This window comes from Typopeltis vanoorti, chromosome 7 (genome assembly GCF_054136105.1).
Source record: "Typopeltis vanoorti isolate ZY-2024b chromosome 7, IOZ_Tvanoo_1.0, whole genome shotgun sequence".
Taxonomy (NCBI): domain Eukaryota; kingdom Metazoa; phylum Arthropoda; class Arachnida; order Uropygi; family Thelyphonidae; genus Typopeltis; species Typopeltis vanoorti.
In genome coordinates, this window is record NC_143555.1 from 66,409,015 (window position 1) to 66,434,983 (window position 25,969).

The 25,969-nt window shown below is 37.1% G+C and overlaps 1 protein-coding gene across 3 annotated transcripts in view; it reads right to left on the bottom strand.

The window, feature by feature from the left end:
- Positions 1-25,727, bottom strand: part of LOC150104740 (uncharacterized) — a 434,041-nt gene extending 408,314 nt beyond the window's left edge. For 2 of the 3 annotated variants that reach the window (XM_090395917.1, XM_090395916.1), the window contains exon 1: positions 25,544-25,727. In XM_090395917.1, the coding sequence (XP_090252043.1) occupies positions 25,544-25,647 (104 nt within the window). In that variant the 5' untranslated portion in view covers positions 25,648-25,727. The remainder of the gene's footprint in view (positions 1-25,543) is intronic. The other variant, XM_090395915.1, reaches the window with a different exon arrangement.
- Positions 25,728-25,969: the final 242 nt, after the last annotated feature.

Sequence of the window (25,969 nt, forward strand, 5' to 3'; positions counted from 1 at the left end):
TGGCAAAAAGTAACCTATACGCTCGAAGTTCTGTAGTTTGCTTCCTTTTATTCACTGCTCATTGTAGAAGTTGTTTTTAGTGGTGTTGTATCCATAAAAATTGGAAAAGACAGCAATGGGCTAATGTACTCTTTGCAGATGAGAGTCGTTTTCCTCCGATTCGAGACGACACTTGATATGGCATGAAAACGGTACTGCCTACCATCGCGAGATGTCCTTGAAAGGGATAGATACGGCAGTGCTGGTGTGGGAGGAGGCATTATGCTTAATGGACGCACCGAGCTACAAGTTCTTCAACGTCATGTTCGATTGTTCCGTGGTGCTGTAGGCGAAGAATTAATTTTTATGGATGACAGAGCCGCACCATATCGTACATGAGCAGTGGAGATACTTCTGAAGCCCGAGGATATTAATCGAATCGAGTGGTCAGCATGCTGCCCAGATCTCAACCCCATAGAACACGTTTGGGACGCAACAGGGAGATGCATTCCTGCTCGAAAACAAACAAGGCCTTATCCTTGTTCTGAAGGAGGAGTGGGCCAGTTTGCCTCAAGAACTCGTGAATCACGTGGTTTTAAGCATGGTACGACGACGTGACATCGCTGTTCAGGATGGATATATTCCATACTGAAATGTCTCTTCTCATAGTTTTCTGTTAGCACTGAACATTAATTCCTTAAGTACGCCCTTAGGAAATTTGTAACTTTTGCCAAGAAAAATTGCAATTTAATTTGTAAAATTTGTAACACATTTTTTATATAATAAAATTTATTAGTATGCTGGCAATAAATTTATGTCCACACTTCACTGTCGTGCATTTTTTTTTTTAATATACAAGTAAAAATTTAGTCCTTTTTGATACCATTCTCCAAGAAGAACCAGGTGCTGTTCAAGTAAATTAATTCTTGACAGAAAACAAGGTAAAATAAACAGTAGTAATATCTGGATTCTCAAAGTCGGCTGACCGATTTATCAACCAATACCCGCTCAACAAAATTCCTAAGGCAATGGAACATTACGCACAACCACCGCAGAATTGCCAACCCGCCCATTGTCCCAAACTACTTAAGTGTTTATGTCACGCTGACAACTGTGCAAAACAATGCACAATCCATTCCTTTAGTGGATCACTGATAATCACATTCCGCACTAAATGAAAAAAATAGCAGCATATAGCATTTTAGTGCAGCATAAGGTCACTCTCGAAAAAAAAAGACAACGAGAAGCGCGCGCTTACACTGCTACAACCCGTACTCTGTTGATAACGCCTATATTATCAGAAATGCGAATAAAACTAATTGAAAGAAAAGGTCATCAGTTCAAAAAGAACGTTTCTTGTCGTGCCGAGAGCACGACAAAGAAATGTTGCACTAGAGCTCTTCCTACTCGCCAACTGTAACTAGAAAGTTATGTAAGGGGGTGCACATGTCTGGCTATCTCGCAGCCGATATTGGTTCTTTTGTTACATTAAAAAAATGATAAGTAAAGAGATGAAATACGTACAATAATACAATATATTATTTTAAATAAATTTGGGAAAGTTCAATAACAGTTGAAATACAAGCCATGACTGCTGGAGATTTTGAATATGGCCTTAAATCTGGCTGCGGCGCTATAATGGAACATGGGCCATTCTGATCATATTTTTGCTCTCTCTTGAATGTCCGATAACGTATTCCGAAGCGCCATACGAGACCACAACAGTTCTAAACCAGAACCAGGCATGTGGTGCTTTACTGTCATGGAAAAATTCGCACGCGCAGTCATGTTCAGACTGACGTTGCTATAACCGAGCAGTCCGGTTAGCAACAACGATTAGAACATGTCAATAGTGAGCGGATAAGTTTGACAGGGCAGTGTATAACTTTTTTTAATTCTGCCAGGACAGCAACATCGTGATCAAACTGAGTTCAAGTTGAGTTATGTCGCATTGCGTAAACGCAATTGGATTTTTCTCTGCTCTAATTAACAGAACGATACGGAAAATTTCACAAAGTTTTAATTATAACCTATTAATCAAAAGGCTTTCTGTTTAAAAGATTTAAATCTAATTCTGTGTCTTCTTTAATTCCGACGGGGCCATCAATCTTCCAAGATTCGCTGACCAACAGCAATTAATCTTAACTGCTTATGGTGCAATGCGATGATGGCTGACAGATGTTTAGTCTACAGCATTCGCAGGGCGTCGCCTTCCACATTGAGGAAAGCAGGAAACCCTCTCGCAGAGCAAACTCAGAAGGATATCTGTTAAGTGAATTTGCTCAGCGACCCATCTTGTGAAAAGCAGAGATGTAACAACTAGAAAGAAGAAAAGAAAGAAGTAGAGAGCAACTTGAAGTTCGATAAACCAGTTTGTGAGACAGGAAAAATAAGGTCAATCACAATAAATTTTTATTTGCCGTTTCAGAAGAAACAATAAAAAAAATAGACTTAAAAGAGCACTCCCCGCAATGAAAATCAAAATCAAGTTGATGTAAATATCTCCAAAAATGCTGATAGGTATAGGAAGTAACGTGGGGGGAAAAAATCGATATTGCGCAAAAACCCTAAAGAAAAATGTTGAATGTAAAAGAATAATCTCCAATTTGAGTAAATAAAATAAAAAATGCGTGGTTTCTGTTTTCAGATCTCTAGCAGCACTGGAAAAATAATTACTTACATTTAACGGGCGCAGTCCTTGATAACGTAACATGACCAAAGTGAGTTTCCAAAATCCACGCGAATCAATAATTTCGCTGTTCAATTCCACAAATAGAAACGGTTTCAAGTTTCCAAAAAACTACAAGCATTTGCTAATTTTCTGTCTTCGGTGAAAAAAAAAAAAGTGCTAATTACCTCTAGGATGATGGAAAATAATTTGTGGTTTTACAGTTTAGGGAGGGAAAAAAAGGGGGGGAGGGGTTTGAGTCGAAATAAAACTTTTCATATCATATTGAAAATTAATTGGAATTTATGTTTTTATTAATTTTTCATTTTGTAAATTCGGGAATTGGTAAGTTTTAAACCTTATTTTAAAATCTGCGTGCAAGTTCCACTTCAGCTGCTAAATTAATGTGCTATAATTCTTCCTTGTTTGCATTACATACAAGAAATGTCATCATACACATTCCTAATCCAAAACAGCTAAAAAAGAAAAGAAAGGAAAAATAAATCCGATTTAATGATCATAATTTCTTCATTACAAACTGACTAAAATGCATAATCAAATTGACATGTAGGTGGCAAGTGATGTTCTTTGTCGGGTGTGGTATCACTTTAGTTAATGCAAGTGGCACACAGGTTTTAACGTATCGTATATGCGAATGGCATAAAAAAACATCACATCCGCAATTGATACTACTCGAAGAAGTATTACAAAAGGGCTGTAGGATCTCAGTGGCTGACATCAGATAATTAATTTCCGGTTGATTCCTTACACTGAGTGACGTCACTCTTAATCATAAATATCCCACCCTTCTCTTCTTCCGAAACTAATTCGCCTTCATCTATCGTCCTCCCTTGCTCCAATCTCCTTATCTTTACCCATTACTTCGTGTACGATCTCATTGAGCAGGCGTGACGACAAAGCCTTAATAGCGACAGGCAGGAGGCTGGTTTAATCAGATGTCATTTACGACACCATCTCGTCGAGTGCCGAAGTGGTTCCTTCTTCTCACAAATATATTGAGGAATAAAGGGAAAAGGATCTTGCTCTTCTCATCATACTTTCAGGAGAATTTAAAAAGGATGACGGTCGTCAATAATGGTAATTTATAATAGAAAAGGAAAACTCAAGAAGAATGCTCACTGCAAGACTGCCACTAAGGGATTCGATCAGTCCTTCAAACCGCTACACGAACGTGATTTTTTCACCTCTCGCTAATGATAGTTTCCAGAGTTCCACTTCGTATTTGATAATACGAGTCTAGATAAATACCAGATAGATAAATAATCTAGACCTAAGTACTGCATATTCAATTGAAACTTATAAAAATTATGGCGTCATCCACCAGAGTGCCCGGATGCAATTTATAAATATAGTATTATACCACCTGCGGTTAATCATGCCACCTAGTGCTGAATGTAGGAAACTCTTTCGCGTACCTGAGTAATGGATGTTATCGCACGTAGAAAAATTCAAAAAATAATAAAATATAAACTATACCTGCAGGGGATATGATATAACAAATCACGGTACCAAAAGATATGAGCGATATCAACATCGCCCAACATCCCATTGCCAATTTACTTGTCATTAGAGCGACTATAAATGTTATAATTAATCCCGAGTTGGGTCAAAGCTGAAATCTAGGTCACTATTAACTAACTCACACCTCTTCAATCGTAAGCCGTATGCCAACCAGGCATACTGATAACTAGGCGCTCTGTTCAGGTCATGCTTTCGTCAATTCGGAAGCGGTTATTAGAAATGACGGTGGGTATTCGGTAAAATAATTGGTTGTGAAAACAAATATCTGGCCTGTCGAAGCCTTTAGCAGTAACTTACATACTAATAAGAGAAAACGTGACAGAATTTTCACATTCGCGATGTTTTCAGCCTCGAACTGGTTAGATCCCGAGGAGGTAACTTAACGATACGGGGATTACAGTGAATAATTAGGGAAATGGCGAAGCAGCAGGAAACGCTAAACATCCCTTTGAATGCAAACACGTAATAGGACTTAAATCACGCTTTTAAAGCTTCACCTTTCTGTCCTCTTACGTTCTGCTTCTCACTTTTTCTCAGACGCCAATAATAACTCTGGCCAATCCACACCAAAATATATTTAGTCGACTTTTAAACGTCCTCTTGCTGCATCGTCCTATGCTCTACTTGATTTCAGTTTATTAGTAATTAAATGTTTCCTTGGGGGAAGACATGTTTAGACGGGGGGGGTGCCCCACGCCACTGCAATCAGCGCTCTACTAACCTAGAAGGTGAGCGCTGAGTATCAAACAACGCCGTGCTCATACTTGTATTCGCATTACAGAAAATGCATAGCGGGGAATTTCGTAGAATACTTACATAAGGCATATCTACGAGTGGTGCGGCCATTTGGTGAGATAATGGAAAACGGTGCTACGTTATCGAAAGGAGCACAGCTGCGAAGTGCACACAGTAAATCCTGAACTCTACGGATCACAGCTAGGAAATGTGTAGCAAACTGTAACGATGGAACTTAGACGCTCTTTCATTTTTGTATGCAAATACCGTACTTTAAAAACATAACACAAACTCAAGTTTCAGTATTGTTGGCCACAAGGTTACGTTGAGCGTGAGCGCGCGCTTAAAATTACCAGGTAGTGGTAGTTCGTACTTTCTCTACATACGAAGATCTTCATAAAAATCCCAGAAAACGATCCATAATTTTTTTGTTGTTGCTAAAGTGAATAGCTTATTATTATTCATCGTATTCCTGTTGAAAGTTCAATTAATACAATAGTTTTTTTTTTTTTTCGTGAAAAAGAACTCGCTCTATGGTTGAACTTAAAATCTGAGAAGAACGAATAGAAAGAGCGACACCCCACTGAATTACTCTTTGGAACCACGTGCATATTACAGACTTCGGAAACTTACAGTGACTGACGGCTCCAGATCAATTCAGCGACGTGCAAAAAGGCACCCAACACATCGAAAAGGAAGAAGGTGGAACAAATTTCAAGTGTATGTGTGCCCATTTCACAGTATCAGAGAACCGTAAGAGCCTCTCATCCATGCATCAATAAAAATAAATAAATAAAAAAAAAAGTCCGTAATCCTCGTGCGCGTTGAGACAATATCTATTTCCACGCCAAATCGCTAGCGTCGTCGTAAAAACGACAGTGAACGGTGGGTCATGTGCGCCAACATCTGCGAGTGTTGTCTGGGAGAGCTTAATTTCGAAAACAAATCTCTCCTCTCACCGCAATGGTGAAATCCATGGAGGAGTGGGTTGGTCGGAGAAGTGAGGAAGAGGGGGAGGGTTACGATGTTCCCAGACAACCGAAAAGAAATAAACGATACGGTGACAATCCTTTATGGAGTGAGAATGCACGTGTCGGTGGCACGAGAATGCCTAACGAGCCCAGCAAAGTTGCTTAGCTTGTATGGAGGGGTGCTTTGGCAGGAGTGAGTAGCGCACCATCGAATATCCATTTCCACTCAATCATAAAAGCGCCTAGGTCCCCCCCCCCACCTTTTATTTATTTATTTGTGCCGTCGCCATTGATACTATTGTTGGTTGCGGGAAACAACGATTGAGGGAGGGGGGGGGGGATATTGAATGCAGTTTACGAAGGAGGCTATTGACCGAAGAAATGGTTTTGTTCAGCTCGCTGAAAACACGGGATCATAGTGTTATGGACGCCATGAGTTCTCTTTCTTTCGATTGATGGCAGTATTTGCGGGTAGTGGCTACTGGAGCAGAAATTCGTTACACAGAAACACTTTTAATACTGCTAATTGCACTCCCTTTTACACCTACTGAGGATCACCTTCGATAGAGTGAACGATAGTAACATGCATTTTCCTTCTGTCCCATTCTCCAGAAAAAGAAAACGAGAATTACAGTTCAGGTAAAGATTTATGCAAATTTTACGAGATCTTCATAGCAACGCTGAGGAAATCCTGTTCGCAAACCACCAAATGATTACAAGATCCACAACTGCAGAAATGTTTTTGCAAAAGCAATCTCTACTAAGACACTTGGTGGAGCACTCGCATAGCTACAGCATGATAATGACGTGCGGCGCAGTCGGATACTTCCTGCAATTATCCATTCAGCCAGCTGGTATCTTACATTATCTTCGCCTAAGAATGTTATCTTCTTCATATTATCAAGCAGAGTCTGAGAAATCTTCGATCTAACTCAGAAATGACGGTGTGTTAAACCGCATCCGGGTATCAGAGGACATCTCGAGATTTTCCAGCAATTTTAATCAGCACGCTTCGCTGAGCTTCACACTACGGAATAAAAACTTTCGTAACACAGATAAGACTTGTTAATGTTTCATAACACTGGCAATATTTCCTGATATTCTGTCATGTAGAAACTCAATGAAGAGATTATCATAATAATTCCTTCTCACTGCCATGCGTACGTAATGCATATCAATTATTGACTTTGATGAAATAACAGGAGCGAAATTAACGCTGTGGATTTCGAAACTCTCTTAATATTTTGAAGTAAAGATGATTTTTTTTCTTAATATTTTGAAGTAACGATGATTTTTTTCTTAATATTTTCAAATAGGTCATTTAATCAGAAATTTGGCCCTACTTTCTTATATTTTAGAAAAAGAAACTGTATATCTGTACATAATAAGATAAAATGTTATAATATTCCTTTTACACAGAAAGTCACATCTCTATGTATGGCGTCATCGTCATAGGTATTCCTAATAATAAAACCTTTGCTTTATTAATGGATTACTTAATGTTTGGTCTCTGTGTGTGTGTGTGTGTATATGATTTTTTAAACCAGACCAACCTGAAGTCCTCACATCAGAATGTGTGTTAAAATCTACAGGTGTTAAAAAACCGTAATATAATGCAGACACAAAATAGTAGTCACGTAAAACTCAATTTACCACACCCGTTCTGCTTTATACCACAATCGCATAATATCATGTCAGCCTTAAGAAATGGCTGCCAACAAAAATTGTATCTCCTATTCACAACAGCGCCGAATCAAATCTCGCACTGAAGACCTTTCTCGGAATTTAAATTCTCTAAACTTTAAACATTGAGATAATGCCATTTATCTCAATCAGTGAATGTATGGTGCGATTCCAATCTATATGAACCGTTTAAATGGGCTGAGCAAAGATCAGAACAAAAAGAGGTTTGCATTGAAAATGGTACTCGGAAAAATTATTGATGGCTCAGATGGAATGTGAAACGAAACGTGTTTTTTTTTTTATTTAAATTAGTTCTTTGAGACCTTGACTACTTTTAGCAACATACCATCTCTCCCGAGGAAATGGGGGGGGCTCATCTTCTGAGGAATAGCATCGTCAAATTTTCCCGAGAGGGAAAAGTACTACAGGAAAAGCCAATCAAAACGAGATTGTTAAGCTGCAACACTATCGATGGTTCACAGCTATTCCAAAAGCCCGGGAGGAACAAATTAACGAAGCATGCTTGCCTAACCTACAAGTTCGGATTCCCCCCCCCCATATGAGAGTAAATTTAGAGAATACCAGATATCACGATGGAGTTCTGCCACTTGAATGCAAGCTGGAGGAGCATTGTATCTAAATCGAAGTCCCCCTTAAGGATGTAATAACATCAATTTGTTAACAGTTAACAATAAAAGTCAATATTTTCTTCACAGGAGAAGAAACAATTAGCATCGTTTCGATGGGCATTGTTTTAATGTAGAACATAATCGTTTTTACATATTGCTATTAATAATTAATTCTTAGTGCATTAAAAAAATTCTCTCCCAGTACAATAAAAACGTTACAGCGAATCAATTTCCTTAACGACAAAAAAAAACTTTGGCTCTATTTCCTTGAAATGGTCACACGTGACTAGACATTTAACATTTTGACAGAAACTTTATCTGAAATGCGGCCAGAAAATATTAAGCATGACATTAGCGGATAATGCAGGCTTCCTTATCATCCGAGTCTATTAAAGGCCCTTAGGAAACACGAACGAACTCTTAACACTCTTTAATAGCATTTTACACTTAAGAACACAAAGGCGGTGTCTTGAAGACCCCATATTTTGTTCTCTGCAGAGCGCCATGAATTATTAGCAAATAAAGAAAATGGAATCAAAGATAAGGCACAGTGGACCATTATTCTTCTTCCCTGTGTCTGCGATATTTGCAAGAACTGACTCTCTTGGCTTCGTTATGATTGATAGAAGGAGCCACGAGACAAATGGTTGCCTTGACAGCCACATGCGCTAGGTAATGTATATTATTGTGATGTGAAATAAGTTCTGGGAGTTGATGTACTGAGAAACACAAATGCCGGTATTAAAGCAACAGTAGTGCACGTGATATTTGTGTCTTTGGGTTGGAATGACGACATTCGGTCATATCAGTGAACGTTCATCTCTTGAAAGACATTCCACAAACAGTGAAATAAAATACAAAGACAACAAAAAATGCCGACTTCTGAAACGAATACGGTATTAAATGTGTGTAAAATACCCACAAGAACAGAAAGAACGAAAGTAAAAGATGATTAAAGAATCAATACACATGTTAAATAGAAATAAATGAAATATATAAAGCTTAATGCAGTCCATTTTACAGCTTTAAAAGATTCAACAAAGTAAAAATTGATATTCTACCGTGGTCTACTCAAGAGTTAAATGCGAGTCTCATTATTCGTTTGTTACTAAAAAAAACTAACGCTTGCGATTCTCATTATATTTAAAATGGATTTATTAACTTAATAAACTGAAGGGTTCAAAAGATACACAGAAGTAGGTATATGCACTGAGTTAGCTTTGCATTAGGAATACCCCCCCCCCTTTCCGGGTTTACATATTTGGAAAGATAACGAAGTACCACGTGATATCAACGTCACGTGCGGATACTATACATGGGCAGACTTATCCTCTGTACGTAATTAGTAAACGTTCGCCAGTAATGGGGAAACTTAGCGATGTAAACCAATTTGACCGAGGGCAGATGCCAGTATTTGGGAAACAGTCGCGCTTGTCGGTTGCTCTCGTAGTACTGTATCAAGGATGTAGCAGAAATGATTTAACCATGAACAGACATCCAGCAGAAGGTCTCACTTTGGTCAGCCACGAGTGGTTGATCCCTAGGTGAGCGTTGGGCGTCACGACTGGTAACTCAGCAACGACGTGAACAGTCACATACATCGCATCCACAACAAAAATTAAGTGTGGATGCGATGCATCTTAGGAGATCAAATTACATAAATTAAATAGCTTGAATGGTAATGGTAACAAAAAAAAAAGACATCAGATGACTATCAAGTATTTCAAAATGAGTGACTGGTGGCTACTTTAATTCCAGCCAGCCAGACAATAAGTGAAAAAGAGGAAGAAATCATAGATGAATATATTTTGCAAAAAAAAAATAAAAATAAATAAATAAGGTAAACAATTTGGCAGAAACTATGTTTTGCTACGTGTGCAGAAGAGGAAGTTATTTCGTGCTGTATTGCAAATCTCAAATTAGTTTACTCAATAAATAAATAATAAGTTCTTGAGAGGTCCCGCCGATTAGTACTGCAACAATCGATTGTTAGGACACTGTTCTGCAAAAGCCATACGTTTCTGTTATTCTGTTTTCCGACACCCCCCCCCCACACACACCGGAAGATAATACTGGCTTTTAACAGTGCTAAACGCATATTATCAGATATACCACATTTACAATCAAACATTTGGATCTCTTTCATTATTAGTATAATGTTACTTATTTCTAAGGATTCTCAAAGAAATATAGCCCATAATTTTTTAGGCTCTAGATCACAAAATCGCCAGATACGTTTTGCAAATAACCCCCTTTCCTCCTCCCCCAACAATAATAATACCGGGGTCTTCAAAAAATGAGTGATCGAATAATTCCAATCATTGAAAGTTATGGCTTCCGTTCTTATTCTATTTCCAGTTAGAATTTCATTAAGCTTTGTACAGATTTTAGTCCTTTCTGATAATTGTTGAAACACTGGCATTTTTTGTGGGAACATTCTGAGATCATCTCGAAATTCACCAAAAGGCAGCGCTTTGTTCTCCTGCTAATTAATAGGCACATGAATTGTAGCCAATCTTCCCCAATAATATTTCCTTTAACAAATAAAAGAGATTAATTTAAACTTGTTTATGCGTATAGTAAAACTATACGCAGCATGCAATAATTATGCAAATTATTTTATGCGTAAGATAATTATGCAAAAAGTTTAAATTGATTTGTTTTCCTTTTTTTTTTTTATTGCTGAAGAAGACATTACGATCTGCTCATTTTCAAAATTTATGTTACTATTCATGTTTTTCCTCTCGTGATTTTTAATTCTTAATGATTTCGCACTGGCTCTATGTCTTAATTGATTTTTCTGTAGATTTTTTCTTTCTTTTTCATTCGAATTAATCGTTGTAAAAATCGACTCACGAATGCGATTAACATTCTCTGTTATCCGAACATCTCTGGGTTAATGTGAATGCTTGCAACTTTTTAGATGCGTTCCCAACGTTGCATGTGCATTGCTAAGGTCACAGAGCGAGCAAGCTTTAAGACCATGGTACTGAACCGTAAGATATTCATGTGAGGAGATAAGGATTAGGATCACGCATGAAATGCATCTTTTTTTTTCATGATTCTATCACTTATGTACGTTGTTTTCTGGATAGACACGTTTGATGATTCTTTTGCCAAGTTTGGTTGAAACTGCCTTAACTGTTGGCATTTCACGTCCGAAGACTTTCTTAACAAAATAATGACACGGCATGCCACTGTGCTCTATGGCATCACTGGTTGGATTTTAACATGTTCGTCAAAAAAGTAAATCAGCTTTTTTCTATTTATTTCATTTTATTATTTTCCGGTTTGTGTTGTAATTTCATTTTAAAATATCTGGCCTGTGAAAATTTATTTATTTTTTACAATAGATAAAATTTTTACCTAGCCATCTGAATGAATTTATTTATTCTAAATATATGCAATAGAAAATGTTTGCAATTCTTTATCGGGAAACAAATTAGTTTATTGTTTAATAAATGTATTGTTTATAATAATAAATTATTATAAACAATAAATTATCATCGTTGGCTTTCTCAGCAGACACGTAAGTCAAACTATAGTAACAACGAGAACTGCAGGTTCTTATGGTCGCCACTTTCTATCCAACTAACACTGCGTAAGAGGTGTCCAGGGTCGGTTCTATGTTTCAAAAGAAAAACAGACATCCAGTTGCAAAAAATGTTTTCTATTTCTGAGGAAGATGTAATTCAATAGAACTGAATTGAAGATCTTCCTTACCCCATATACACGTCTTGGCTTGTGAATGTTCATTAGAATTCATAAAGTATGGCTTAACTTCTGTCTTCCTTTTTTTTTTTTTTTTTTCTAAATACATTTACACACATAAACCTACAATATCTCATTTGTCAGAATGTTTAACAGTCATTTATAATAAAAAAAATAATACAAAAATTTAAATAGCTCCGTATCTTAATCAGTTTCCACGATGTAATGTGGTTGGAAAGCTCAACTTCGAATCCTGTCCAGGATGCGAAGAACCTTTATCAGGACTTTCTATTTCTTTTTATTTGCATGCTTACTTAGGTTCCAGTTCGTCGATACGTATATACTAATATGTATCAATGAACTGAAACGTTAATATTAACTAACCCATCTCCTCTTACATCCATAACAATTATCTAATTCTTTCTTAAAGCTGACTACATTCACTAATTCGTGTGTGACCTGTTAGGAAAGTTCATTTGCAAACTATGGGAAATAACTGTAAACCAATTCGATGAACAATGCATGTATATGCCGACAAGATAAACTAAAATAGATTGAAGATTTATTGGAAATCGGAAACTTATGCCAAAATTAACAAGCGACCATGCAAAATGATCAAAGAAGTGCCTCCATAATACAGTTTCGAGGATAATCGGACTGGAGCTCATTTGGAAAAACCAAGTTCGAATACGCTTTACTGCGAGGAATTTTTATAAGTCTTTTCAGTTAACGTAAACCTTTTTTTTTTTTTTTTCATCTAGCAAAACAGATTAATTTTCCAGTCAACACACGGAATTAATAAAGATAATACTCTTATATCACAGTCCTATTTCTTTAGTTGCCCATCTAAATTCCCCAAACTCTCCTTCCCACAACGTCATTTTGTAATATGGCTAACAAAAAAGGTACAGTTCAAGATGGTTATTTGAACGATAATTCCGCAATCAATGTAATTTGTGAAGTTGCTAATGTTTTTATATTAATTACTTATATAATGTTTTATCTAAGTAAGTAATGTTTTAATATTAAATGATTGCCGCTTCTCTATTTCCCAATTAATCACATATCATTAAAAGAGTGACGGGTTGCCGTTACATGGAAAATTATAAAGGTCCATTATTAATGCTACAATAGAATAATAATTATATTTACAACTGCCTGGATAAAAAAATCGTCAAAATTGCGATGGACAAAGAATAAAAAATGTCTCACAGATACCAGGGCTATTTCCTTTAAAGCCCCTAAAAACCTCCAGTTTTGTAATCCGATTTTGATTATACACGAGCTGCAATTCTCGTGACTAATTGGAAGCTGCTGCAACATTTTCAAGCCTTTATTTCTCATGAGTTCTGGCTTCTCCTTTTGCTGTTTTGTAACACTTATTACAGATTCTGCACGTTAAGTACTAACATTATCAGCGAATCGTAACAAGGATGAATAAAATGAATAACATTTAATAAGTCAGGGTTAATTAGTAATTCTCGGGTCATCGGTAATTCTAGTTTTAAAATGGCCGCACGCCTACTGTATAGACATTTGGTTGCAACGAATACACCGAACAGCATGGCCTACACGTCACATAGCACGAGGGAAAAACCCCAATAAACCATCGAGGTATTAGACGGTTGTAGCCACACCAGCTGGGACAGCTCATTAAATGGGCGAACATTAACAAAGAATACAAAGCACGAGCTATTTATGGTGCACCTGCCATGGCGTGAATGGCGGCAGTAACGACACCCACCCACTAATGAGTCTGACACAGTGTAGCTGATTGTACTGCGGTAATAACAGAAAAACAGCTGCCACAGTAAACAAGCTTTTCTTAGCAGCATATAACATACGATCTAATCAATAGTTTCTATTTTTTTTTTTTAATTTTTAAACCAATGAAATTATCTGGAATTTTATTTTGCATTTTCAAGAAAATTTCATTCGTCAAAGGCTTTCTAAATCTTTCACAAATTAACACTGCCGTAATACGAATTTGTATACCATCTAATAACGATTCGCCATCAAGAAACGGTGATACAGTCAAATAAATACAATATTAAAATGACTGTTTATTTCGACTGTCCTATTTTAAAAACTAAAATACAGAATATGAGTTCACTGGCAAAAATACCGTATCTCGAAATCCTATATGCATTTAAGGAATTGGACGAAAATTCTCACGGAGTCTAGCTAATTTTTTTTTTTCCTTGGTGATTTTTTTCCTTCCTAACCTAACCTTTCTCCTCGACCACTTCCCCGTACGTGACACTGTTGTGTATAGGTCTTATGACATCTCGTGTGTGGGGCAAACTCAACAATATAATATATATATATATAACTGCCGCTTACGTATGTGTGCGGCAGCTACAGGGAATAATGCTGGAAAGCGCCGTAAATACGGTCTGAACTGATGTTCGGACCATCTGAAATTATTCACTGGTTACTAACCTTTCAACATTATTACGTCAGTACGGGCGTCAAAGAAGAAATAATAATTAATGACGCTGTATTACAATTAACGTCGATATGCCAATAATTTTCGAAATAATTAAAAAATATATTAACAGCGCGCTTTTTTTACCATCTGGGAAAAACCTTCCAAAATGATTTTCTATCCAGATGAGACCTTCTTAGTCGCAAATATTGAGTACTGACTTCTGATAAATATCATCATAAAGCGGTTTGAGAGATTCAAATATCTCTTAAGACATCTGATTGTGATTGGGCAATACGCCTCTTGAGTAAGCTCCTATCTCATAATACGTCTTCCTATCTTTTGCAACCGACTGCTGGTTCCACCCCCCCTCTCTATCTCTAGTTATGCAACTACATGAGATGGTAAACTCTAAAGTTTCGTAAGTAATCTCGGAATGCCTTGGGATTCTCTCCTCTCACTTGCTCTCATCATCCGTACATCGGAGATCTTTCTTCAATTAACTGATTCAACCCAATGATTTGCTAAGATTGCGCTATACTTCTGTTCTCATTTGGCAAAGAATGAAATACATTGACCAATGAAACTTCTACAATATCAATGCCAATCCAATTAAATACTAATTTCTTAACCATTCTTCAATAAGAATTCAGAACGTTAGTCAATCTTCTGTTTCTCGCAAAAAATGACTATTTCGCTTAAGTAACCTTTAATAATACTTTGATGTGTATCAGAGAGACGATTTCCATCAGTGGAATAACTTTTACCTCTACCTTATAGAATAAGAAGATATTTATACATAAGATACTTAACTGCATCCAAGAACTTCGCGGTAGATGCAAACAACTGTTAACATTATACAAATCCCTCCAATCACAAACTGTTCTCCTATCGGGCAAGACATCTCAAACAATCTCGATTGTACAGAAAAGCAGTTAGGATGATTAATGATCTGTCGGTCTCGCCGATTCGCTTCACTCCGTCACACAGACGTCCAGTTTCTGCTACGAGTATTTTCCACAGGCCACTGTTCATCAAAATTGTCATTCGGTATTCCTCTACTTTTTCTCTAAATCTCTTCAGACACGTGCATCCACCAATCATCATCCTTTCACAGCTCAATTCCAAACACACAGAGCAAATTTTCTTCCATTTTAGTCGACATCGCTCTTCTGCATAAAAAAAAAAGTATGTTCTACAGGTATTCGAATCTAATGCTAATCTCCTCTCTCTCTCTCTCTCTCTCTCTCTCACCCCACACTGAGAACAACAACCCCTGACCAATGAAACTTCTGCAATATCAATGGGAATCCCATTAAATATTAATTTCTTGACCATTTTTCAATAAAAAGTCAGAACGTTAGTCAATCTTGTCTTTCTCGCAAGAAATGACAATTTCGCTTAATTCTGCATTTCATCATACTATTTCTAAAGCACACCTTAGGAGCGTACGTTATTTAAAGAGAAGGCCATACTCCAGTTTCATTCTGATGGGTCGTAAGCACCACAATCTAAAATAGTTTTGCTTAAGTAACTTCAATAATACTTAGATGTGTATCAGAGGGACGATTTCCATCAGTGGAATAACTTTTACCTTTACCTTTAGTATTTTTCACACAATAAGAAGATATTCATATATATTATTATATCTATTAAAAGAAACGTTCAGGAACTTTTATCTTTATAGTTTTTTTTTTTTTTGGTAAATAGTTGCCTGGTCACTTATATTTTTTCTTTTATCAGAAACTTTGGGAAAGGATATTCTTTATCCCCTAGCCCTACAAAAGAAACACCAGTCGAGTACCCCAGTATATAAATATGACACGTTCAAGTTTACTGAAACTGTTTGCGATATCTCAGAAAACAAAATTCCTAATATTACAGTACTATAATACCAGAAACGTTTGAGGATGCCTTCAGTTGTCATACGTATCAGACGGTAGTCGAAACATTCTTTGGCTATAAACGTTGGGCGAAATGCCTGGTCGTAATGTCAAACCCGTCCAGGATAGAGGGGGGGGGGGGGAGGTTCTAGTAAGGAAAAGCCCTTCGGGTATTTTACACACAAGATCTCCCTTCACGGTCAAAAGCAGCAAAATAAAGTGTGGTACTTCTAAAAGAACGGTGGTCTAAAGGAAATTACGTTCATCGCTTTCCTCTGACAAGAAAGGTCCGACTCATCTCCCTGAGGCCTCCAGCATTTTTTTTTTTTTAAAACAAACACCCTCTCTCTCTCTCTCTCTGTTATAAATACCAAATCTCCCTACTTGGAAACCATTCCACCGTTTCTCTGTATTAAAATATGAAATTCGCTTATATTTTAAATTAATTTAATTTAAATAAGTGTTATTACAAATGATCTTCACACTTACAAAGATTTATTTCAAAATCTGGGATTTACAACGAAACGTACGTCACTTATTTATTTAGCGAATACAGAAAGTGATCTGTATGTATAGGTGGAGGAAAAAATGCAAGTTACTATTAAACCGCATGATTTCTGAATTCACATCAAAACTTCGAATTTGGCATCAAAAAAAGAAGTCCATATAAGTTATGGGATACGAGAATATTGGGCAATCAATAAAAATATGTTGTCTGCTAAATCGCCACATTCACAGCATGGAGAGTCAGCCTATTTCCATTTGCAGAGTGTTTGCATCTGCCATGTCTTGATTCGATTTAAGTGTAGGCTATAGATGTCGAAGAGGGTCTTTGAGATGCTGGAATAGTGATATCTAACTCAGAATATATATTCCTGCAAGTGAAGGTTCCATACGAATACGATATCGAAGACCTCAGGTGACATTTGCGCAGCAGTTCATCTGAATTTGAGCGGGAGATGCCTTCATCTCCCGCTCATATGTTGAGGGGTTGCCTAAAACACTCCATCTCCGTAACGAAAGAGGTACAGGATTCTTAAGAACTGGAAGCCAATAAGTTGGTGCTGATCTTAATGCCCCAGAAATATATCTAATGGCTTGATTGAAATGCATACCAATCAACGAGTTTTGCACTTTAAAGGCCAAGGATATAACTAAAGTCATTCTTACATACTTCGAGCTATTCTGCATTTCGTCATACCATTTCTAAAGCACACCTTAGGAGCGTACGTTATATAAAGGGAAAGCCGTGACTTCAGTTTCATTCTGATGGGTCGTAAGCACCACAATCTAAAATAGTTGTAAAGTTTTGGCTTACCGTACTCTCTGTCATTTGAAAAAAAAAAGAAAAAAAGCTATGCGAGTTGCCACTGCACACATCGAACTCTTCTGAATAAAACTCTAAATTTTATTCCAAAGAATTTGATGTAAACAACAATGATCGCTTTTGCAGAACCGGTCACGATTTCTTCCTGCATATTGTATGCAAACCATCTTTATCTTTCATTTATGTTTATACTAGGAATAACTGGAAGGTGGTTCCACAGTAGACTGCAAGTTCACGACGATGGATTCAGGCAAAATACACGATGTCGTATTCTGCAGCGGTCAACATGTACTGAGTAGACGATATGAAAGCCAAGATCAGAATTAATTTTTTAAAAAAATGGGAATTTCTTCTTATACATCTCTTCTGAATATTATTTTATAATAAATGTTTCATAACTGTTTAACAAACTGTCCTAATGCTCGTCAAACAAAATAAGGATGTGGACACTTCCTCATCAAGTAACTTTTTCTGTAATACCTTTCCGCGTGCTGTAAGCTTAGTTGCTTAGTAACTATCGCTAAGAAGTCAGTAACAACAAGTGATACATCAAATGATAGTTAATTAATACAGAATGGTATTAATTTCTAAATAAATAAATCTGTTACTAAAAATGTATTTCAAAAATTAGGAATTTTAAGTACTGAAGACGATAAAAGAAATGATTCACATGACAGTACTAAATACAAAATCAAGATAACGAGAAATGGATGGTTTGTTACGAATCTTTTGCAAAGATCTACAGTCCAATTTCTCAAGAGAACTGGAGGGAGAGTATAAGAGCTTCTATGGTAAGTTCGCTGGTATTGTTGCAGGAATTTTTTAAACTCGTTTTTTTTTAACTCCTGGAAATCTGTCATTTTTTCCTGTTAAAAAACCTGTTTCTGCATAAATGGCAAGCGAACATTTATAATCAACAGAAAAAATGCGTTGCTGCATGGCCTTGGAAAGTTTGGGAATAATGTCGAAGATATTATAGAATCAACAAACTGATGATTACGTGGTTTGCCTGGGATTTTTTTTTATCAATAAGATGGTTAAAACCATTCATTGTTTTAGTCAAATGCGAAGGAGTATAATGGTCTTCCAAAATTGATTTATTTGTGATTCCGTAGATGACTGATTACACAGCTACTTGATCTGCATGACCTTCCGCAATGATGGCATGTATTTTCCAAGAGGCACTAATGTTCGAGAAACATTTCACGTACAATCTGATGTCTGTTTCTTTTTTTTTTCTTTTTTCTGTGGCATATTTGCATGGTTTCGAAATACTGAGAATCCTGTAGACACTGCCTTTCCCCATTTCGACCGATCTAAAACAAGTGCAGTCCCAGTTGTTTAAATCGATGTTCAATTGCTCTTATCTGCCTTAAGGCTATTCTTAACGTGCTTCTTTTGCCCTCCTCTTTTTTCTATGAGCCTCCTTCAGTTTTTCAGAAGAGCTGTTTGGAGGCGAGTATCTGACCAACCCAGCGAAGTTGATAGCGGATAAGCACTGCCTCAATACTCGGGCCCGCTTTACTCAAAAACGCTGATGTTAGTACGTTAGTCATTCCAGTGAATCTTAAGGATTCGGCGAAGATAATGCCGATGATATTTTTCCGGTTTTTCAGGTGCCCACATTATGTGGATTAACGTTTTTATGCAACCATGCAGCAAACGGAATGACACTAGTCATTCCAGTGAATCTTAAAGATTCGGCGAAGATAATGTCTCTAAACCAAAAGCTAGTTACAGCATGGATGTACTGATCATCAAAGATTCATCCACTCGAATGTCCAAAAGCTACACTAGCGCATTACAAATAACTGAATTTCCTCGTCAATGTCAACATTTACTAATAGACATTTATTATTACAGTGAGTTCAAAGTTGATTACTGTTATAACGATTTCTGTTACGGTTACCTTTCAGATTTTTCAATTGATGCAGTTTTTCCTGAAACTATTTCTGGATTTAAAATAACATAAAAGAGTTAGAATTCCAGACCTGAACAATTCACATACAAACTGTCTCTCAACGATTATTGGTGGTATTTAGTCAAATTGCACTTACTTACGCATTAGACTAAATGGAAAATAATAAATCTCTATGGTTGTTAAGGTTATGTTTTTCTTAATGATCAGAGTGTAGAGGGACAGCTAGGAAGCAGCATCCGCTGTCTAACAAATGCAGTATGAGTATTTTATTGTCTGGTCTTCGTAATCTGAATGACGGGATTGTCTCAAATTGATAATATGTCGTATAGGTCGAGAGAAAGAGAGAGAGAGAGAGAGAGAGGGGGGGGGGATAAAATAAATCTAAGTAATAAAAATGCTCAGTATCAGGAATTACTTTCTGAGACACTAAAGCGGATAGAGAGAAAGAGGAAAAATTATCCTATTTCAGTGAATTCTTTCTATCCCAGCTATGAGGCATTCACAGTACAATGGTCTTCAGTGGGAAAGTCATGCTGACCGAAGTTAACGCAGCTAAAAAGAAAGAAAGACCATGATGCCTTTAAAATACAAACACGTACATTCTACATACAAGAGAGGAAGAAAAACGACACAGAAAACGAAGGGTTGAGAAATTCTTTTCAATTAAAAAAGAAGAGAAAGGAAATGGCGACAGGACTGTAACACGATAGAAGTACTTTAATTCCAAAACTTGGGTTTCATGATGTATTAAAAATATATATCAAATGGCAACTATTCGCAATTTAATGCTAACTACTGACTGACTTCAATCTTTTTAGTCTACCTCATACATTTTGATGTACGAGTGGTATATTTCAAATCGATAAATGCATATACCTATTTTAAAATATCGAATATAAATGAAATATATCGAAATACTTAAACAGGTAGAGATGCTTCCATCTGCATCTCACTTGCGATGTGTACTGCATCAAAATAATGAAATTTATTCTACGTTTGCTGAAATCGAAAGCAAACATGTTTTACACACAACACGACAACTGCAGGTCATGAATTTGTTATAAAGATGAAAGTCCTAGTGATTTCGACAACACAGAAATCAATAAAAAGCTCCCAACGAATCGAAAGAGCTTACAGATGTTGATACAGAAAGAAGCTGGGTGATAGTGGGGGGGGGGGGGGGAGCAAATAACTATATTTAGTCCGAAGACGGCACATAATGTAATCCAGTGGAGTTTACAATATAATAAAAGTCGTGGGATCATGAACCACGGCTATCTGCTGCAATCACTAGACTTTACTAATGGAGGCCAAAATCTTTGATGTCTGACAAATTAAATCACTTTGAAATTTTCGATGCCAGATTTCTCGCAAATGCTTCACCGTCAGAAGGTTTTTGCTTTTGTTTTTCATCGTGATCTTATCTGTTATCCTAGCAATAAAATATTCAAGGTTCGTGAACTTGATTTCTGTATCCAATGTAGAAACAAATTCATTCTTCATCCCTTAGAACGCTGAGACAACCTAAAACAATTGAATGACGGACTGGAAGATCTATTGAACAAAAACATCTGTTACTGGTAGTTTCTCGTTTGATTCCAACGTCCAATATAAGACCATGGGATGAAAGCAACTGACAAGGGATTTAGGAACTGCCTTTCTGGGGCAGTAGTTGTGATTTACGAGTATTTTAGAGGTGGAAAAGTAATTCGGTGGACAAACAAGGCGATTTACGAAAAAGGAAGAATTGTCCAGACATTATACTACATACAGAATAGGGACAAAACCGACAAAGAAAACGAAGGGTTGGGAAATTCTTTTCATCTAAAAAAAGACAAGGAAACTGGCGACAGGAACTGAACAAGACAGAAGTATTTTAATTCAAAAACTTTTGGTTTCATGATGTATTCAATATATATATATATATATATATCAAAAGGCAACACCTTCAGAAGTCCCGTTTTTATACCGATTTGTTCGAATCTATTTGTATTCTTTCCTGATCTTTTGGGAATGTGCTATAAAATATATCGATAATTTCATAACCAAAATTAAACTAAGCTACTTTCCTTACCAGTATGTTTACATTTCGTTTTTATAACCAGCCCTATTCTTCCATCCATTATTATAAATAATATTCAGCGACTGATAATCGCCTATAAATATGAAGGCAAACTTCGACTTTTTAGATCACACATAACTAACTTATTTCTTACAGAAATTTCTAAATTTCATTATTACACTGTTATCATAACGTTCATTGCTAACAAACACGAAAAATCACCTGGCGTACGACAAACAGCAACGTTAACTAAATGTCAATAATAAAGGGCAGAGTTCCAAATGAATCTCAATATCAGACAATGCACACACGCAATTTTTCCCAACAATTAATAGTCTGAGGCTCTCTAAATGTACATAGCATCAAGGCAGACTTGCTCTGTTTCACACACACACACACACACACACTGCTGCTATGATACTATATTAGGCTACAGTAATAGTGATCAATTTTGCAAGCATCTCACACCATAGCGTTACACTGGAGTTTGACGCGCATGCGTCCATCCATGAAAAGATCGGGGAAAAGATTTCTGAGTGTGGCGGTCATATGAATTATAAACATACTTACTTTCCACTCATTACATTTTTCCACCTGCAGCTCGAGACTGTATACATCCACATCCTTCCCCGAAACCTTAGGATGATACTGCAGCGAACGGTCACACTACGGGTCCACCGTTACCCGCACGGTTCGTATTGACTTCACTTATCGAGGATACACGAGCCACGCGAAAGCCGGGGAGGTAGGAAGGAACGCAGCTGTTGGCGAAGTGCCCAAAAATAGATTGAGCCCGGAAGGTAAAACAGATAGATTTGAAAGGCTTGCGAGAATTCAGGGAAACTTTTCTTAACGGAGTCTCCTCAGAAAAGAATAGTTCAGGCTGCATCAATGAATAGCGAGCGGGCGTCGGCGTATGTCAGTCGCAGTCAGCCTTACTGTTCTACGTGATAAAATGCGATTTTGCACCTCCAAGGAAAATCGTGTCTTTTGGATGGGAGAGAAGTTCCGTTATGGATGAAAACACTGTGCGTGTGTGTGATTGTTTAATAATAGAACGCATCTGCTAGTCTGATGGCTCGCGAGATTTGCACATCCAAATCCCTAAGTGCACTGCACACAGAAATAATGGAGAGCCGCAGAGACGAATTCCATTCATGAAGTACAATAGTTTAGTAATGGAGTCATATGAGTATTTGAAGGTTTGTAACAACGGAAACTCAGGAAAGACGCTAAACATTCCCGAGGCAAGATAAAACTGCATTTTTTGTAATTAAATTTTATTGAATATTTTTTTTTTTTTACGATTTTGCATCTGAAATAAATATTCCACTTGGAAATCTCTTACGTAGGTCTCGCGCAAACCATTGTTGGAGACTCTAGTTTGAATCACCAAACGTCTCGTGTAAAAACCATTGTTGGAAAAACTAGTTCGAATCACCAAAGTATTTTTTAAAAAAATTCAACGGTTTCTTTCCTTTTTTTTTATACCATCGTCCACGAGTATGTTTTACAGGAGCATTCCATCGATTTTCCTATAACAATTTTTACAGACCGATCATTACCTTTGAATATATTCTCCGAAAACTTAAACAGAAAATTATAAGAATATTCTCGATGGTTTTCTTTCTATTTTTTCCACTTTTTTGATAGCATTGCCCATAAACGTTTTTAAGAAGCATGCGATCAATTCTCCTACAATATTTTTTTTAGAACGATTATTATTTCTGAATTTATTTTCAGAAAAACAGGAAGCATTATAAGAATAATGCCAAAATAGACGGGCAACATGTTGGTCGAACGATGGTAGCCCTTCCACTAAATTACCAAAATTTGAGTCTTGGTACCAGCGACGAGTTTTGAAACATGCCTCAAATAAAGATTTCACTGAAAAATTCATTCTGGAAGAAATTCATCCAAATATATATTTCAAAGCGTTAATATTTATTAAATATAAAGCACAAATATTAACTTGTAGGCTTCTCCGGAAACATGCATTTACCGCTCCTTTTCCATTGTTATGGAAATGGAGATCGTTAGACCAACAATCTGGAGGAAGACGATAATGAGTTCGAGAAATAAGACTGATAAAGAGATCACTGTAGACAGGAATGATACTAATGCTTTGTGTACTGTACAAAGATTTGATGAGAAGACGTTTATTGAGCCGAATATTTCTGTGAAAATGTTATTAGAATTTCAGTACGCCGTCTGCGGGAAGTTGACAATACAGCATCAGTGGTTATTTGTCACCAGTCTCCATAGCAACTAGAAAAGCTACAGGAGTCAAACTAAAGTTCTTTATGTACACAACAGCGTCTAATGCGAAATTTCATGATGACGATGATCAGTCAACATGATACAGTCTTAAATGCCTGAGGTCATTCAAGTTTCTACTCCCAATTGGCTAGAGATGTTCAAAAAGGTGGGGCAAAACGGGCGACGAATCAGTAGGCTTTTTTTTTCTTCCTCCAAAGTGAATCACCTTGTTTGGGAGAAGAAAAAAAAAAGCCTAAAATAAACTTTGAGGTTGGCCGATCGATCAACTACACGCGCCCGCACACATACACATACGCCGGAATAGAGAAGCAGAACTAGGAAGGCTCGTGACGGGAGGCTCCTCGTAAGACAGCAATGAAGCAGAAACGTGCACAAAGAGTTTTTCTTATGTTATTAGAAGCCACCGAAATCCGCCGGAGTAAAGTTATTAGTTCGTGCTCAACTCGCGAGCAAATAAGATGAATAAGCCGACTTGGTTCACAGCTCCGCGGAAGACTGTTTGCGGAGGGTACACGAGCAAGAAATCAGGAAGCGAAGATGTTATAAAAAAAAAGAAAAGAAAACTCCACTTTCACTTGAGAGCGACAGTGGAAACAAACCCAGTCTCGTTAATCCGATTGCCACTACTTGTTCTGACTTGTAACTGGACCATGCCAAGTATCATCCTCCCCCCTATTCCCTCTAAACTGGACTTGCAATAAAAAATAACTACGCAAATAAAAATACTCTTACTTAGAGTTCAGCAAATCCTCTTTATTTCAGGAAACTGTCAAGTAATTTTCTACTACTTAATCCCAAGAGCGACATTCCGATGAACGGTGGCGGAAGATAAAAAGATGTTCCTCGACGAACTACAGTTGTATTTCGTTCGTGTTAAAAATGATTTTCACATGGAATGCTGCAATAATATTTATTTATTTTTATTTAGAAAGGGGTACAAATCTAACTAGTCATACGCATTCTATTAGTCTATATTTATTAGTAATATTATCTTTCAAAATGATTTTCTATTAGCGTTCTTATAACTGACGTGTTAAGGCTGAGACAATTAGAAGATGCAGTGACAACTATATAAAGCAATCCGCACACCTGAAAAATTCGATAAAAGGAAAAGAACTACGAATTTAAAGAGCATTTTTGTTTATTTCGTTGTGAAAGCAAGGAAAACATCAAATAAAAAGCATTCTAAAGATGTAGTCGTAGCAGGGATAATTTTAAAATGGTCTCTTTATCTAGAAAACTAAAAGATGCTAAGACTTATTTCGAGTTAATAAACTGAGTCGTGCTATACTGAAAGCTGCAGACCATTTGACTGAAACAATCCGATAGGGCAAACCGACCAACTTATGCATGCACTTCAGCCATCGGCAATTCATATTAGGTCAATCTTCAACGTCTATTATAACAAGATTAAGGACTGTCGCACAATCCTCTACTAACATCACGTGATGAAAGCTGAACCCCATGCGCGAAGACAAACGCAATCCGAAATTAAACAGAAGATAACATGACACTTTTCAGATGTCAGTAATTTTGCAACAAACAACTAGAAGGGCTTCGTGCGCGTTTAGTAATCCTTTTCGTGAAACCTGCAATGCAAAAGGGAAATAAAAAATACAAAGAAAATGTTTTATCGTTATCGGCAAGCTTACAAGTGACAAATGACACACTGATCGCAAACATAACGCTAAGCCTAATTAATTGAAGAGAACTGAAGCACTTACTTCATATAATAGATCCTTCCTTCCGGGGCAACATGGGCGGTGCATCCTTTGCGAATCCTTTGATTGAGTTCCGTTAGGTATTTTCCAACTTCCGCAGAATCCATCTCCACACAGTATCACAGGGAGTTCATCCGTCGTCCACAGGATGATCGCGACGGTAAATAACACTTCCGTAACACAAGAACATCGGCAGGTACTCCTCTAATAAGCAGACGATCGAGTAGCGTCGGAAGTGTACCTTGTTTCCTCATCCAGAATGAATCCTCATTAGTAGGGTAAGAAGACAAGGGGGAGGAAGAGATGGCGGAAAGGGGGAGAGGAAGAGAAACGTTTACAGATTTCGAAAGTGAGAGGTCAACGTGGCGTCCTCCGGAACAACGGCAACGACTCTCAGATGTTGCATTCTTACCCTCTCCCCCCTTCCGG